At 50.4% G+C, this 17,970-nt stretch overlaps 1 protein-coding gene across 1 annotated transcript; it reads left to right on the forward strand.

Annotated features, from left to right (window-relative positions):
- The first annotated feature begins 2,636 nt into the window (after positions 1-2,636).
- On the forward strand, positions 2,637-17,564 carry MLYCD (malonyl-CoA decarboxylase). The gene is made up of 5 exons (XM_077891006.1): positions 2,637-3,213; positions 9,322-9,434; positions 10,538-10,694; positions 14,237-14,386; positions 16,473-17,564. Exons 1-5 carry the CDS (start codon positions 2,668-2,670, stop codon positions 17,004-17,006), a joined length of 1,500 nt encoding a protein of 499 aa, XP_077747132.1. The 5' UTR covers positions 2,637-2,667; the 3' UTR covers positions 17,007-17,564.
- The last annotated feature ends 406 nt before the right edge of the window (positions 17,565-17,970 follow it).

Here is a 17,970-nt window from a genome sequence, read left to right on the forward strand (position 1 = left end):
AATTACAAGTGAGGTTGAGCACTTTTCATATTTTTTTTTTACTTTTCATAGTTTTAAGAGCTGTTTCAACTTCTTTTTCCAAGAGTTCCCTGGTCATCTCCTCTTTCCACTTTTCTGTTGGATTGACAGTCTTCTTATATTGCATTGTGGATTTTTATGTATTGGGGAAATTAACTGTATGTAAATATTTTTCCAATGTAGTGTTTGTCTTTTGATCTTTTTTTTTAGCATAAAGAACTTTGGGGGGGAAACTATGTATTTAAATTTACCAATATCCCTTTTATGGTTTGTGTCATATTTTTTAAAAAAGATTACTTTTATTTCATTTTATAAAAATTTTAATCCTTAAGCCATCTGGAATTTATTTGGTACAGTCTGAGGCCAGGAAGTGTTTTCGGGAGGATTAAATGAGATAATGTGTTGAAGTGCTAAGAATAGCAGATGACATTTAGTAAGTATTCAATAAAATGTTGTTGGGTTTAGCCAGTGCCTGCACACATCTCTCTTCTCAAAGGCATGTCCAGGACATCTGGGGGCTTTAATCATACATCAGTTACCATTGTGTGATTAAGGAAGGAAAGGGTTCAGTCTCTGGTACCCAGAGATCATGAGATGCCCCATATATCCCCAAACAAACAAAAAGTCCCTTCTGCAGAGCCCACTATCCACCCTCTGATCTCAGCAGGGTCTTTGATGCTGTCACTCATCCTTTGCACCTAGGTGAGGGTTCTCTTTTTCAAAGAGCACAGTGAGTTCTTGGCTGGACTTCTGGACTCCACTAAACTTGGCCCCAGGCCATGCAAATTCCCTCCAGTCTCTCACTAACCATGGAGGAACTATCACTCCTGTAAGGAGAGACGGCCGTTGCTTGTATTTGAAGGGTATAGACTTTATTTGATTCCACCACCCTAGACACCAGCAACTCAGTCGACAACTGCCTTTCCCATCCAGTCTTGTGTTGCTCCTCCTAGTGTTTTAAGAATGGGTTCCAGAATCTAAAAGTCTGGGGCCACTGGGCCACACAGTAATAGAAATGAGGTGGGAAGAGACACGACATGTGGCTAGAAAGGAGGGCAGGGGCCGTTGGTGTCGGCTCTGCCTTGTTAACCTGAAGCGTTTGGTTTTCAAACAAGTGAATGACATGGTTAGACTGGTGATTTAGAAAGTTCACTCAACAGCTGATGCAGAGAATGGATTAGAGGACTGAACCCAATGCAGAGGTTATTGCTGTGGCCCTGGTGAGAAGGGACGTGGGCTCTAGGTGCCGGGGGCCAGGGAGAAGGGATGAATTCAGGAGTCCTTTTAAAGTAGAAATCAGTAAAACTTACGGTGGGATGAAGGGCAGGACAGAGGTTATGCTTAACTATGCTTCTGAACTTGGAAGAATGGATAGGACAGTTCAGACCTGCCTCCAACCCCCACCCCCTCATCCCCCCCACCCCCTACCCCCACACCCCACACCCTTCAAACCATAACTAGCTTCTGGTCTCAGCTGAAATCCCACCTCCTCAGAGACTCTCTCTGCTCCCAGGGGAAAGTCCACCCCAGCCCTGCTGGATCATGTCACTCCCCGCTGGTTATTTCCTTCTTAGCACCAATCACACGTTATAGTTAGGTTATCCTCTCCATTGGACTGTAGACTCCATGGGGCACCATCGGCTCTCTATCTGGCTCATTATTTTATCCCCATGTCTAATACAGGACCTGCCACATACCAGGCGGTGAATAAACACTCTGTTAAATGAACGTAGGAGGGAGGCAGAGGGGGGCCTGGGTGGGTCAGCTGGTTGAGCCTCCAACTCTTGGTTTCAGCTCAGATCATGATATTGGGGTTGTGAGATCAGCCCCCCTTCCTGCTCCGTGGGCGGGCGGGGTGGGGGGAGGTAGAGGGTGAGGTGGGGACATCTCCTTGGAATTCAGCCTCTCCGTCCCTCCTCCTGCTTGTGCACGTGTGCTCGCTCTCTCTCTAAAATAATTTGATTTATCTTATTTTATCTATCTATCTATTTAAAGAAGGAGGGACAGGTTGAGGACCAAGATGGTTAGGATGGTTAGGAAAACCCCATTTAACATCCAAGAAAAACTATGGCGCAGGCAGCCGGAGACCTGGGTCCCGACCTCAGCAGAAAGGGGGGCTGCGGCTCCGGGAGTATTTCTTGAATAATCAGACCCTGGCAATGAACTGAGAGCGCCTAAGCACGGGTTAGGACAAAGGCTGCCCCGGCAGCGAAGAGCCAGACGAGGGACACTTGGTAGCAAGCACGCAGATTCCTAGGCTCCTCCCCAGACGCGATGGGCCAGGAGTCTGCAGGCGTAGCGCGTTCCTACAGGCGTCCCCCAGGTGAGTCGGAGGCACCGTGCGGTGGCGGTGCGGGGGCGGCGGGGCAGGAGCACAGCGGCGCGGGCGGCGACTCCGGGCGGTGACTCCGCGCGGCCCCGGCACCCTGCACGCCCGCAGCTCCGCGGGGGGGCGGGCACCTTTGGTCGCACTTGGCCTCGCGCCGGGCTCCGCCCCGCCCCCGCCCTGCCCTCCGATTGGCCGCCGCTCCGCCCGCCCCGTCGGCCTCGACCAATGAGGGGCGGCGCCGCGCGCCGGAAGTCGGAAGCCGGAAGCCCCGCGGCGCGGGCGCCGGCGCCCTCCCCCGGAGGCAGCTGTCGAGCGGCGCCATGCGAGGCCTGGGGCCGGCGCTGACGGCGCGGCGCCTCTTCCCGCTGCGGCTGCCCCCGCGGCCGCCGCGGCCGGCCGGACCCCGGGTGTCGAGCGGGGCGGCGGCGGCGGCGGCGGGCGCCCCGGAGCGGGCCATGGACGAGCTGCTGCGCCGCGCCGTGCCCGCCACGCCGGCCTACGAGCTGCGCGAGAAGACGCCGGCGCCGGCCGAGGGCCAGTGCGCGGACTTCGTGAGCTTCTACGGCGGCCTGGCCGAGGCGGCCGAGCGCGCCGACCTGCTGAGCCGCCTGGCGCGCGGCTTCGGCGTGGACCACGGCCAGGTGGCCGAGCAGAGCGCCGGCGTGCTCCAGCTGCGCGAGCAGCCGCGGGAGGCGGCCGTGCTGCTGCAGGCGGAGGACCGGCTGCGCTACGCGCTCGTGCCGCGCTACCGCGGCCTCTTCCACCACATCAGCAAGCTGGACGGCGGCGTGCGCTTCCTGGTGCGGCTGCGGGCCGACCTGCTCGAGGCGCAGGCGCTCAAGCTGCTGGAGGGCCCGCACGTCCGGGTAAGGCCCCGCCCGGGGCCCCGCCGCCCCCCCCCCCGGCCCCGCCTGCCCCCGCGCCCCGCGCCCCCGAACCCTCGCCCGGCCCCGGGCTCGCCCCGGAGGGCTCCCTAGCGACTCCTGGCACCGCCTACTCTAACGCGCCGTCCGCGCCTCCTCCGGGTTGAGTGCGCTCCACGAAGGCCCCCCTTTTTATCCTTTTAGCCGAGTTCCGTCCGTGCGGCCTACTTGAATGAGCAGCGAACTGAGTATCCCGTAGCGCTCCGAAACCCCTGACGCTGTCGGCACAAAGTTCGCTGCGCACCCGCTCTGCGTTAGCGCGTTGTCTTGAGGAGCCGCGCGGAGCGCACAGAGATGAGGTCTCTGGCCTCCATCGCACCTTCCGGAGCGCGGCCCTGAAATGTGATGATCCCAGGTTGGGTCCCTGAGCAATCAGACGCTTAGCTCGGTGAGCTCACGTTAGGTGCCAACAGATACTTGAGGATTGAAATGATGACGACTTGAAAGATTGAGGGCAGTTGAATACAGTCCTCCTCTACCTTCGGTATCAAATCCGAAGGGACCCCCTAGCCTGCCCCTTTTAGTGAACAACAAACAACAACAAAATGACGTAAATCTTTCAGGAAGCTTCTGGCATTCAGAACCTTTATAGGTGCAGTCGGCTTTTAAAAAACTGAGCAGTTGAACGGTTGTGTCATAATTCATTCAAAAGCTGGAACGCTGGCATGATCATTTTTATGTTCGCCGCCTCACTCTTAGGCCGGTTAAGGAAACATGCTGAGGTTCGGAGACTTGACCAAGGACTCCCAGCAAATAGGTATGTCTCCAGTCATCTACTCCCAGCTCAGTCTGAGGTTTGCACTAGGCTTTTATAACCACATCATGTGAGTTATGGTGTTTGGAAGAGACTTCCTCTTTCTTGACTGTCTGGCCTTAGATGCACAAATACTGGGGATGGTTAAGAATGGAGTTAAGCTCAGTGATAACAGTGCTGCGATTGATTTACTCATGACGGCTGATTCCTTTATGACACTAAATGTTAATCCGGGGCCACGGTCTGAATCGATCACGTTTCTGACTCCCGCCCAGTCTGAATGGCCGAGGCTTCATGTTCTCCACTCTGCTTGCATCCCCATCCTCTTGGGTTTAGTCTTTGATCCAAGCACATGGGTTATTTACTTAACAGGTGGTAGTCCTTCTGAAACTTGATTCTAATTGCATGGAAGCCTAGAGAATTAGGTAGAATGTCACTTGTCCCAGAATAAAAATCATCCACCCTTCTATTCATCCTTCCATACAACACTCAGCTATTGGGTGTTTATCTTATACCAGGCATGCTCCTAGCATTAAGGTCACCTGGTCAGGAGTTTCCATCGTAGCTTAGTATGGGAAGAGTTAAGAGCAGGCTTGGTGGCTGGCAAGTGCTTTTCACACACTTGGCTCATCTCATTTTCAGCAAGCCATAGGGACCTGTTGTACAGATGAGGTGATTAAAGATCATCAAGGTCATGTGCAGTGTCTAGAGTGCCCAGCTGGAACGCAAACCCAGTCTTGACTCCAGAGTTGTGTACTTGGTCGATACACGTGGATCTCGGAGCCGGTGACTTTACTGGATCTAAAAGGGATTTAGTTTTCTTAGTATTTGCCTGATTCTGCAAAACCAAAGGCAAGATCAAACAACCCAGTTAATGAATGGCTTTGTTTTACATAGTTTTACCAAATGGGGAGTTTAATGTTCTCTAGTTGTGAACGTATTTACTTTTCACAAGAGTAAACTTACAAGCTTCCGGCTTACCAGTAATATCAGCACTCATCTTTCTCTGGAGCCACTGGTCAGTCTTCCTTGTTGCTGAATCGTCAATCCTGCCATGGCCAGAAGGATCAGCATTTAATGTCTTTCCTTTGGCATTTCTGATGCACAGCAAACCACCCTGGACATTTCCAGCTTTACCATTCCAGCTTTACAGTTCTTCACTCCAGTCAAGCTGGCTCTTTGGTGGAAAGTTCCCAACCCCACATTACTGCATGTTTCTTGCCTGGGAGGCACTTAAGAGTAGGAGCTGCTCATCACTCAGCTTTTCCAACAATCCAGTTCAAAGTGGCATCATCCAGTTTTTAGTTTCGTAGCCCGTGTTGTTATTTGTGTGTTCATTATTATTATTACTCTCTTGGATTTTATACCTTAACGTCAGAATTTAGCATTTGAAATGTATTATTCCTCCCCACACATCCCCTAAACTCCAGCTAGATGATCAGCTCCTTGAAAACTAGGAGCCTTGTTTTAAAGGTCTTGCATAGCCAAATGTTGAATGGCACCTGAGATGAGAGGCCTGGGGTTCCCTGCCACAGGACAGAGCACACTTACTGGTCCCGTTTGACTTGACATCTGACTGCTGCACTCAAGAGTTCTGAGCCCGGAGGGGAGCCCAGAGGGCTTGGAACATGTCTGCACAGTAGAGACGCTGCGTCAGATGTCTGGACAGCCCGTGGTAGATTTCAGCAGTTGGCCCCAGCAACGTCTAAGGACCCATCCAGTTCTAAATCCTCCCAGTGTGTCAGACACTACCAAATGTCCATCCCCTTGCTCTTCCCCATGCAGGAAAACTTGGCTGTCATGCAGGCAAGAAGGAGCAGAGCAGCTGAAAGCTGTAACAGAAAGACTTGATTTGGGGGCCAGAGGGGCTTGCTCTGGGGAGATCCTGGGCTGCCATCAATGCCAGGCCCTCAGGTGTTTTGTTTTTTTTTTAACCAAAGCAGTCCACACACGAAACATTGTGTACCCAGAGGCAAAAAGTCAGGTGGAATAATGGCCTTTCTTGCAGAGGAGGAGTAACAGTAGCCAGACCTTTGCCTCCACATCTGATCTGGACACACCCGGTACAAGAAGCCTTTTCCAGTTGGCTCAGTCAACCTCTCCCATTTCTCTACCTTGACATCCTGTCCTCCAGTCTAGTGCACATAACTGTTAGTGCTAAATCCATCGATTCCCTTCTCCCTTGCTCTCCATAGCCACATAACATTTTTTTTTAATCCCTGTAGTTTAAATCGTTCAGAGAATAGGGTTTTTTTAATCCATAGCAATTGTCACTGGGATCCAATTTGGTAATTTGTCACCAGAATCAATGCGTGCAATCCACTTTGATTCCATTTCTTCTGCCTCATTCTGGATTTTGCATAGAAGCTAAAGGGGGCAACACAGAATTTTTTGCTCTGAGGAATTCAGTGTTAGAAACTGCTGTAAGTTTGGCACATGAAGCTTTAGAGCAGGAGTCCCAAATGGCTCAGGGTCCTTGTGGTGCCCTATGATGCTGGGGAGTAGGGAGCTTGCTCTGCTGTCACCCCAGATCTCAGCAGCTCTCACTGTGTCCACACGGCACCCGGTCCCAGCTGTACTACTCTCTCACACCTGCTGACCTCTGAACTTGCTGGATGAAATCACGTGGACACCCACCAGTTTGCATGAGGGCTGCTGTGGGCTTGGCCCTGAGCATCCATCCTGGAATACACTTGGTCCATTGCGTGCCCACGGCAGGCTCTTGTTTACTGAAACCTGTAGGGTGCAGTGGCATTTTTAGAGTACCTGACAAGTTTGAGGCCAAAAAGGAAGCCAATTAGGTGTCTTTCACCAGGACAGCAGGTATTGAGGGAGCACTGTGTGGAGATGGAAGGGGCCGGGTCTCAGGACCACCTTTGCCACCCACTGAGTAGAGGCGTGATTTGAGGTGATAATAGGTCTGTTCACCCGTGGGCCTGTCGGCTGTGTAGTGAGGCATGTTCAAGGTCAGCCTGCTTCTCTTTTAAGAAGCACTCATGGGGTTACTTGTGCAGCATAGCTCGAAATCACAGATGAGGGTACAGTTTGTCACTGTCCCTGGTTGTGATTACTAGAAGTAGGGGTTATGAGGGCTGTGTGGTTTAGAAGCTGTTTTCCTCCAGAAGTCAATTGGGATTGAAGAGTTATATTTCTTAGAGATAAAAATCCCCCTTGAAGATGACTCGAGTTCCCGTTCTAGGAGGTCCGAGCACTGTTCAGTGGCTTGTGGGCCCCAGAGGAAAGTTGTCATTAAGAAAATGGGTTTCTTGATGGCAGTTTGGACATAGAAATTCCAGTGAGATGAAAGGTGTGTAGGTCTTGACAGAAGCATGGGGGGCAGGAGAGAGGGGGTTAAACGCACAGCCGACTGGCCAGCGTCCCCACTGTTGTGAGGTCTGGGCACATTGGACCCTTTCTCATACAACCTCTTTTGGTGGCTTGCCCTGTTTTTCAGTGAACATAGTGGCCTTGTTGGTTCTACTAAGTTGTGTGCTCAGCTATATGGGAAAGGACCTCATCTGTAGTTAGGCAAGGATGCCACACCCCACCCCCCGGAGGGGACAACAGCTTCTACCAGCTGAAACTGTACATAGAATGTCTTAGCTGTGCCACCAGGACCCTGTCCGGTGCTTCTAGCTCCCTGTCCCAGCTCAGGGCTTCTGAGCAATGACAACTAATTTGCACATTCCAAACACAAGATCTCGATAGCCAAAAACTTCAGAAGAGGGGGAGGGAGACAGCTTTTTCTCTGCCAAAAGGGGAGGTTGGCTGGCCTTCTGCACAGTGTCCTCCAAGATAACCACAGTTGGCAGGTCCAGAAAACCAAGCCCACACAGACTGGCATTCCCAGCAGTTGTGTGTGTGCCTTGGATCAATGGCTGAACTGATGAGCATAAAACAGAGGCGGTTTCGTCCCCTCCTGTCGCCTGTGATCCTGCAGCCTTGCTGCACGCGGTGCTGCCCTCCAGCCGGAACAGCTGTGCCGAGTGAGCACCGAGCTTGGGGACTTGTGCCCTTTCACCTACATTCCCAGATCTCATGTGGCAGGGTCACATTTCACAGCCGTCAGTAGCCCAAAATAGAACGAAGAGACCTTGGAGGGAGAGCTCTCACTTGCCAAACCATTTCTTTCATCCTTAACCCTGAATTGATACTGAAACTAGGCACTTCTCATATTCTCCTCTTATAAATGTGGCAGAGTTGCCAGCATTCCCGACACAGAACTTGGCTAATCCAGTCCTAACCATGGGGAGCAACAAAGAAAAGATGGGCAAAGTATACTCCTGCCATTTTTTAAGATTCCCAGGAGCTGCTCCAGGACACTTCTGCTTGTATCTGATTGGTGGGAAGTCAGTCTTCTAACTGCTCGTAGCTGCAGTGTGATCTTGAATCTGGACAACCATGTGCCTACCGAAAGCATAAGGCTTCTGTGCATTTGGAAGAAAGGAAGGCAGCTATTGAGGAACTACAGGCTGTGTCTGCTGCCCCAGGGATCCTCTCGCTCTGGCTGGCAGGGAGCCCATGCTGTTCCATATTCAGTGTGTCATGGACACCACCCTGAGCCTGGTCTGCCCCTGCATCCTCTCCTCTCTCTGTGCACCTGCTGCCATTCTTGTTTGAAAGGTGAAGTTGGCTCATGTTATTCCTAGAAGTAGATCGGGTACAAATAAGTGAAGTAAAATTAGGATAATTTCATCAAATCCAAATGCACTGATTGCCAGACACACTATTTTACTTATGTTCTACTAAAGTAGGGAAAACCACTCCCAAGGAAACGGTGACCCACTGTCACATAAAAAAAAAAATGCATCTCGACTTCAGAGATGTTCAGATGTGAAAATGCGTATCTTAAGAGTTGACAACTGTAGCACCTGGATCCAGCACTGGTTTCTCTTGGGGAACAAGGGATGATGTTTCAGCACACCCCAGAGTGTTCCTGAGAGAGTGAGGACTGGAGCCCCATGCTGCCCTTCATGGCGCACCATCCTTTGCTCTGTCAACTTCACGTTTTCAGTCGTGTTCACTACGGTGAATGCATCAGAACATACCATTTGATTGGGGCAGCTCAGCTGAAATTGAGTGCTCCCTTTGAGGTCTCTTACCTACTCAGGCCACAGAGAGCTGGATGTCACACCCCTGCTCTGATAGGTCCTGCAGAGAAGCCATTTGGGGAATCACCCCGCAGGCTGCTTTTGTGTCCTGCTTCGCTGCTTTACCCAGTGCGCAGCTGATGACAAGGCAGAGGTGGGCTTGCTCTCTTGTCCCTGGAAGCCAGCACTTTATGTTCTCCCTTTCAGGAGATGAATGGAGTGCTGAAGGCTATGCTCTCAGAGTGGTTCTCTTCGGGCTTCCTAAGCCTAGAACGGGTCACCTGGCACTCGCCTTGTGAGGTGCTGCAGAAAATCAGTGAGTAAGTATTAAGGCTTTCACTTTTCCTAAATGTTAGCTGAAAGCCAGTCTCCATCCACACGTGCATTTGGTTCCAAGCGGTATTCACAGATGTGGCTGTCCTAGCAGGTGATGTCGAGATCACAGATGGGCACCAACCATTCTGCCCACAGGCCTACATCTGAGGTCCCACTTGTGTCCTCGAGTTTTCCATCACGAGGCCCCATCATCGGAGCTGCAGGACTTCACTGGACTGAGTATGTGCACTAGTATCTCCCCTAGTTGTGAAAACTTCTCCCTTGGCTAAATCCCTGAACGGGCTGTATGGTGCATGATGCCAGCATGCCTGAGACACAGGAAAGCCCAGGCTGCCATATCACATGGTCCTCAGACAGGAGAAGCTCTTTCCATCTCAGGATCTTCACACTCCATGCCATCTTAAGGAAAAGAAGGCTTACAAAAGGTTGCACTTTGAAGCATGACAAATTCCAGAGACTGCCATTTCACGTGTTGAAAACAATACAGCGGTTGGGGGAGGTTGCTAGACAAGTGGGACCAGGATGCACACTGGCAGCACTGACCCCCACACCACGGAGACTCAGAGGAATAAAAGCCAAGATGTTCACCCATGAAGCATGCAGCTAGTTTTTTGCATTAAAATCTGCTGTATGGGCACCTGGGTGGCTCAGTCGTTTGAGTGTCTGACTCTTGGTTTCTGCTCAGGTCAAGATCTCAGGGTCATGAGATTGAGCCCTGTGTCAGACTCCACGCTCAGTGGTTAGTCTGCTTGAGATTCTCACCCTCCTCTTTCTCTCACTCAAATAAATGAATAGATAAAAATCTTTTTTAAACATACAATAAAATCTGCACAACTGCTTCCCAAGGGCCCTGCAAACTAGTCTTAAGGTGTTAAAAATAAGAGGACAATCTGTGTAAAATGGTCATTAGTTGGAGTTCCTCTAAGTCATTGCTGTTTCATATTAAAATGATTTTCTTTGAATTCTCCTCAAGAGTCCATTGAAGATGCACTTGAAGGATTTGACTTTAGTGAGTCATATGAATAGGAACCAGCAGTGGATATTTGACTCGTGACTTGTCCAACCATCTTCCTTTTTTCTAATTCAGGTCGGAGGCTGTGCATCCTGTGAAAAATTGGATGGACATGAAGCGCCGCGTTGGGCCGTACAGAAGATGTTACTTCTTTTCTCACTGCACAACCCCCGAGGAACCCTTGATTGTGCTGCACGTGGCATTGACCGGTGACATCTCCAACAACATCCAGGTACCAGCAGGTGGTCACTGTACAGCCAAGCATCCTACAGAGCCCCTCACATCTTTCTAAAACGTGGCAGGATCCCCCTTTACAGAGTACATTGCATGAGGCATTTATGTTTTGAATTGGCTAGAGCTCTGTAGCTACGGAGGGTAGGCGCCTTGTAGAGGGACGGTTTCAGGAGAAGGATGGTGTTCCCCTGCAGGAAGTGACTTTGAACAGAGATGTAGCTAAGGAAGAGAGGGTACTCCCTTCCGCATCTGAGCTTCGTTAAGTGCCTGTGGGCAGGTTTTGTTTTTTTTTTTTTAAGATTTTATTTATTTATTCATGAGAGACACAGAGAGAGAGAGAGAGGCAGAGACACAGGCAGAGGGAGAAGCAGGCTCCATGCAGGAGCCCAACACGGGACTCGATCTGGGTCTCCAGGATCAGTCCCTGGACTGAAGGCGGCGCTAAACCACTGAGCCACCAGGGCTGCCCTGTGGGCAGGTTTAAGACTGTGCAGTCAGCCTTCTGCAGGCTCAGGGCTCTTCCCCAGGCAGCAGACTGTGGAGAGAACAGGCCCGGCCTGCTATGGAGTTGGTGAGAAAGTCTACATCCTTCCAGAGGATGCAGAGTACAGCACGGGGAGGGCAGGCTGCAGAAGAAGAACCAGTGCAGCGGTGCTAGGGATGGGGACAGACCGCGAGGAAGGGAAAGGCAGGTGAGGGAAACAGACACCCGAGTCGCTTCGGGCTCATGGGACACAGTGGGCTGGGGCTTTGCGTTAGGAATGGCTGATTAGGAAGCTGGAAAGATGAGAACAGATCCAGGATGGGCTCACAGGCAGCGTTTCCTAGTAGCAGAGGGCAGAGAAATCAAGCAAGGCCAAGGGGCAGGTGTTCCTGACCACCAGGGAGGAGTTCCCTGACAGGTTTCATGTCTGAGGGAGCCGGCCCTCACACACTGGAGGCCTGGGAGTCCACGAGCTTTCTAAAATTGAGTCTGGAATGGGGGGAGCCCAGGTGTGTCCCCTAGGAGAGAATGATCTCCAGCTTTCACCCCCTTCAAATGCTCAGGGCAGGTGGCAGCATCTATGAAAGTGGAGAATGAGCCTTCTTTCTAACCTATGATTTCCGCTCTGAGGGGTTGTCCCTGGGAGATGCTCTGACCCAGGAGTCCAGGCGCTTGTTCAGCACAGCATTGTGTACTATTTCAAAAGGCTAGAAATGATGGCCGGACCACCTGCTACAGAGGATGCAGGGAAGAAACGAAGGCATGTGCATCTGGTACATCCTCACACCCTGGAGCTCCATGCATGCATTTAAATGTTGATTTTGTTCTACAGTTTTGATGCAGGAAGCCAGCCTTGACTCACTTTCACTTTGGAGTAAAATTCAGACCCCAGACTAGCATGTGTAGTGCACTCTTCCTTATATATATCTCGAGTGAACATTTGCTTGGTGCCCATCAGCCCCTGAAACGTGTCCCCTGTGTCCCTGCTTGCAGCACCATGTAAGTTAGGCATCATTCCCGGTATTACTGTCCTTGTTTATGTGCGAGAAGACTGAGGCTTAGGGGTTTTCCCCCAGTCCCAGAACCAGTGAGGAGGAAACAGGATTCCAACCTAGCCCTCAGAGCAGCACCTTCTGTGTGGGAGATTGGGCATATGGGGGAGGGGGTCATGTGCAGGCATGTGTATGCACACGCACGTGTGTTAGTGTTAACATACCTATAGCCAATGAGACAGACTGGAAGTGTTCACCCCAAGGTTAACAGCAGGACTTGGCATTAGGTTATGGGGTAACTTGTGATTTCTTCCTTAAGTGTTTACTTCTTATCTCCTTGCCATTGTACACATCTCCCTTATAAAACAAAAGAAAGATTCATCTGCATTTTGAATACTTTTAAAAAAGATTTAAGAGAGCTTTTTGAATAGGGAACACAAGATAACCTACAAAGTTCTGGAATGACAAAGGTAAAGACCCACAAGGTGAAAACCAGGCTCAAGATGCGCCCTGACCCAGCCCTCCATCAGAGCCCAGCCCTAGGAGAGGGCATGGCACAGCCCCAGGGGTGCCCCTCCCTCTGGGTCACCATCCACCTTTCTTTTCTTTCTTTTCTTTTCTTTCTTTTCTTTTCTTTTCTTTTCTTTTCTTTTCTTTTCTTTTCTTTTCTTTTCTTTCTTTCTTTGATTTTATTTATTTATGAGACACAGAGAGAGAGAGAGAGGCAGAGACACAGGCAGAGGGAGAAGCAGGCTTCATGCAGGGAGCCCTACACGGGACTAGATCCTGGGTCTCCAGGATCAGACCCTAGACTGAAGGCGACACTAAACTGCTGAGCCACCCGGGCTGCCCTACCACCCCACTTTCTTATGGCAGCAGTTCTTAATTTTTAAGGAGTCACAGGAAAGGGGTGCTTAGGTAGCGATCTCAGGGTCATGGGATCAAGTCCCACATCAGGCTTCTCCCTCTCCCTCTGCCTGCTGCTCCCTCTGTTTGTGCTTTCTCTCTCTCTCTCTCTCTCAAATAAATAAATGAATGAATGAATGAATGAATAAATGAATGAATGAATGAATGAATGAATGAATAAATAAATAAATAAATAAATAAATAAATAAATAAATAAATAAATAAATAAATAAATAAATAAATATCTTTAAAAAAAAAGGGAGTCCCAGGAAAGACCCTCTGAGCATCTGAAGGGGATGAAAGCTGGAGGTCTTTCTCCCTGGGGGACGTGACCGGGATCCCTTATTCCAGACACAATTTCAGAAAGTCTCTGAGGCCTCATCACAGGCTCTGGGCCAAACCCCCTACTGCAAGAGTCATATGTAGCTGGTGCAAGTTAGAGTAGCTTAGATGTATTCTGGAGAAGCAAGCTGGTGTACCTGTATTAAAGAAGACCAAAGGTAACCACCTGCCCTGTGGTCAGGCAACCTTCAGATGGTAAGGTCCAGAAATCTCTGCATTCAGAACTCACAGCTAATGAGATCAGCCCCGACGAAGAGTCTTTCCTAGATAGCTGGGGTGGGGAGGGGGAGGAGTGGCGGTGCACATGTGTGGATGTGTGGATGTGTGTTTTCCCTAAGGAAAAACAAGGTTGTAGCACAAAATCAAAAAGGTACACAGAAAGATGAATTTTCTAAGAGAAAAACTATATAGGAGCATGTATGACCTACTGAAAAATCTAAAAATCTAGAGCTGGGCAAAGGAACAGAAATAACTAGGGGCTAGAAGCTGCAGGCCTGTGCAGGGCAGCCCCGGGAAGTAGAGGCGTACCTGCTAGGGCTAGGTTTGGGTGCCCGGGGTTAGATCTGGGTACCATAGGGGAGGAGATTCATCACAAAGGCCTGGAAAAGACAGAGGAGACACTCCTTGTTTTTCCAGAAGTTCAAAGTGACCTAAACGATACAGGGTGAGCAAACAGCCCTGGGGAGGCTATGCAGTTGCTGCCTCCAGAGAGATTGCAAATTGGAACAGGCCTTCCATCTCCAGAGCCTGGTCCTTGGTCTCCAGGCTCCCGCCCAGGGACCCAGGCCCTGCCATCACCACTGTGGTGTTTTCTAGGCCATAGTGAAGGAGTGTCCTCCCTCGGAGACGGAGGACAGGAGTAAGATCTCTGCGGCCATCTTCTACTCCATCAGCCTGACACAGCCTGGACTGCAAGGTGTGGAGCTGGGCACTGTCCTGGTCAAGCGAGTGCTCAAGGAGCTGCAGGTGGGCATGGCACAGGGGCTGTGGGATGAGAGAGGGTCTAGAGGGGGCTGGGAGGGGTGGGAAAGAGCCAGATTGCCTCTTGGCATGTCCCAGGTGCCCGGAGACAACTCGGGAGGATGAGGCAGTCCTGAGAAAGATATCTTCTGAGGACATCAGCCCTTCCAGGGAACTCACCCTGTGTAGCCGGGGCCTGTCTCATCTTGTATGTGCTTACCCGCCTTCATTACCACCAGCCCCTTCACCCCCCACCCCCCAGTGTGGATGGCACACTCTGTGGTCCCTCTGGCTGTGCCTCACTGGCCCCCACACCGCTCAACTTCCTTGTCAGCCGTGAGGTATGGTCAAGGTTAGACCAGGCAGCTTGAAGGTAAACACACTGGCTTTTTTTGTTGTGTTTTTTTTTAATACCTTCCCTCTGTTGCCCTGGGAAAAACCTTTCACCATCCTACAAGAGATGTTCATGTTTACTCCGGGTCTAGCTTTCTGAAATGATCTCATAAGGGGCTTGAGTGAGCTACAGTGAGCAAAATCTAATTATTAGGTAAAATAATTAGATTGCTAATAATTGGCTCTGAGAGTGGTGCTCTCTGCTTTGGGTGATTTCAGCACGATACCCACGGCAGCAGCCCTTCCATGGAGAATGGCAGAATGGAATTAAAATACTGACGTGCTTTGTGTTAAATTCATAATCAATCTTAAATCTGAGAACTCAGGATTCAGATGGATATGAGCTTCATTTAGAATCACTCTCTTGCCACCTTTTCCCCAGAGGCGATAGAAGCCACATCTAATTAATATAAGTTTCTTATTTCCTTCTTTTTGACGCTGTTGATAAATGGAGCAGGGGGTATATTAGGGGGAGAAAGGCCATCAGAAGAGCAGTATCCAGGGATCTGGGTATTCACCCACAGATTTGACTTGTGAGTCGAGCAGAGTTGGCCACTCCACCCAGTAGCCATCCTGGGGTGAGGGAGGAGGGGTCACGGGTCCTGTGCTCGGCTGTGAGCTGGGAAGTCACCAGGGAGAACACCAAAGAAAGCCCTGTCATTCTCCTGCACGAGTGTGTGCATCACAGTTCATAAAGGCAGACAGGAGAGCTGCCCGATATGCCCATTGAAAACAGCATAATTAGGAAAATCATGGTATAGTCTTATCTTTTAATACTGTTCTGTTGTTACAGTTACATTTTTGAATTTTGAATGACAAATGAGAAAATGCTCATGATCCAGGTTCATAAAGCAGAGACATAAAATAAATGTCTCACGCCAGGAAAACACTGCCTAGAGAAAGAGCAGAGGAGTTACACTTTATCAGACCTGGGGGGTAGGTATCTCAGAGTCCTGGAGGATGGTAGGGTTTTTATGGGGGTTTTTTGTGGGGTTTTTTGTTTTTTTTTTTTTTTTTTTTTTTTTTGCTTCCATCATAAGTTAAAAAAAGTTCTTCTGTAGTGAGCATACATTACATTTTTAATCAGAAAATCCTGGGTTTTTATGAAATGATTCTTGAGATCTGTCATTTAACCATGAACCGTGTCGCCTGATGTACTGCCTGATACGGAGAAACACCCGGTGCCCCTCCTTCTAGCCCACCATCCCCATGCATTGTGGTAGAGCAGGCAAGCAAGTATTCGTTCACGACTGTCACTGGGTGCTTGGTGCCAAGTGCCAAACCAGGCTCTGGCCACAGAGAAATCCTGGGAGGGGCATGGTGCACCAGACAGGCAAAAGCTGTGGTCAGAAGACTGCATACCGGGCCTCACATCACAGCAGCCCCTACTGCTCATTTCGGGCCCAGCTCCTGACTTGCCACTGTGATAGATGACTCAGATGGAGAAGCTGTCGTAAAGGCTCACCCTGGGGACTCGGGATACCTCCAGGGCCTAGCATATGTCAGGTTCTTAATAAATGTTCCCTGAAAGGAGAAAATTAATGCACAGCAAATGCCATGTTGGAAACTATACAGCAGCATGCAGCGCTTAATGATGCCTAAATGATAAATGGAGGGGCGTTTCTGTTTCAGTGACATACCTGCTGAATCCTGTGTGTGTTTTCTCCACTTTCCCTTCCCAACCAACCGTGCCTTACAGAAAGAGTTTCCTCATCTTGGGACATTTTCAAGCCTGTCTCCTATACCTGGATTCACCAAGTGGCTTCTCGGACTCCTGAGCTCACAAGGAAAGGAACACGGGAGGAGTGAACTGTTTACAGATGCCGAATGTAAAGAAATCTCTGAGATCACAGGCGGTCCCATTAATGAGACCCTCAAGGTCCTTCTCAGCAGCAGCGAGTGGATCAAGTCTGAAAAGCTGGTCAGGGCACTCCAGGCCCCTTTGATGAGGCTCTGTGCGTGGTACTTATTTGGAGAAAAGCACCGGGGCTTCGCCCTGAACCCTGTGGCAAACTTCCACCTGCAGAATGGGGCTGTGATCTGGCGCATCAACTGGATGGCCGATGTGAGCCTCAAGGGCATCACTGGCTCCTGCGGCCTGATGGTCAACTACCGGTACTACCCAGCAGAGACGGCCACAAACAGCACCAGCTACCTCTGCTCAAAGAACATCAAAGCTTCCGAGCAGGTCCTCAGCCTTGTGGCCCAGTTTCAGAAGAACAGCAAACTTTAAACCCATCCCAAAGCAGACGTCCCCGACTCAGAGGAGAACTTTATGGATGGGTCAGGGAGGGTTACATATGAAAAGGAGCTTTTTATAGTAAAGGAGGGTTGGCGTGTGTTCTTTTGCCCACAGCAAGGTCACACTGGGAGGCTGTGCCCTGCCTTCAGTCTCAAGAACACAGGTGCGGTATCTGATGCCAGATGATAGTAGCACAGGTGGATGCAAACTGGGCGAGGATGCTGTGTTCTCCCCAGAAGAGGGGCCCAGGCCCCTGCCAGAGGTGGTGCTCTGGCACCTCCATCCTCAGAAAGCTCTAGAGCCTCTGCTGGCTGTCGTCCCAGGGTGGACTGGCCAGCTTCACAAGGCCCCGGGCATATGGCCCGGGTGAGAACAGATTTTCCTTCAAGCTTAGAACATAATCCAGCCACGGTTGTCTTAGCCATTTCTCTCTACTCACTACAAAGGGACAGAGGGCTGTGCTACATTGCCTCAAATTTTGGAGATCCTGAATATATGAAAATGTTCACGGTGCACAGGGTTTACTAAATTAAATCGTTGAGTACACAAGGTGGTGGTGCTTGGGGCTTGAATGGGATTGTAGACTTTACAACTTTGGTGATGCAGGTTCATAATGAACCTAATAGTATCAAACAAGCTCATTCTGTGCAGCATTAAACATAAACATACAGTTATTTAAGACAGTGTAGTGGCCACCTCTGAGAGCCAAGACCTCAGGAGCTGTAATGAGCTCTGAAGCACCAGCTGTGTCGTTGGTCCCCAGGGGTCCTCAGCCTGCCCCAGGTGGGTCTGGGTTCTCTGTGAATAGAAGCAGGCAGGGGTGGTGCCTGGGCTTATAGGAGGAGTGGAGGGTGTGTGCTTGGGCTCACTGTTATCACTCCTGCAGACGGGTCCACTGGCCATCGTGCTCTTCATCTTCCAGACCCAACTCTTGGTCCTTCTGCATCACCTCCTG

This window comes from Canis aureus, chromosome 3, assembly GCF_053574225.1.
Source record: "Canis aureus isolate CA01 chromosome 3, VMU_Caureus_v.1.0, whole genome shotgun sequence".
In the NCBI taxonomy this organism is placed as follows: domain Eukaryota; kingdom Metazoa; phylum Chordata; class Mammalia; order Carnivora; family Canidae; genus Canis; species Canis aureus.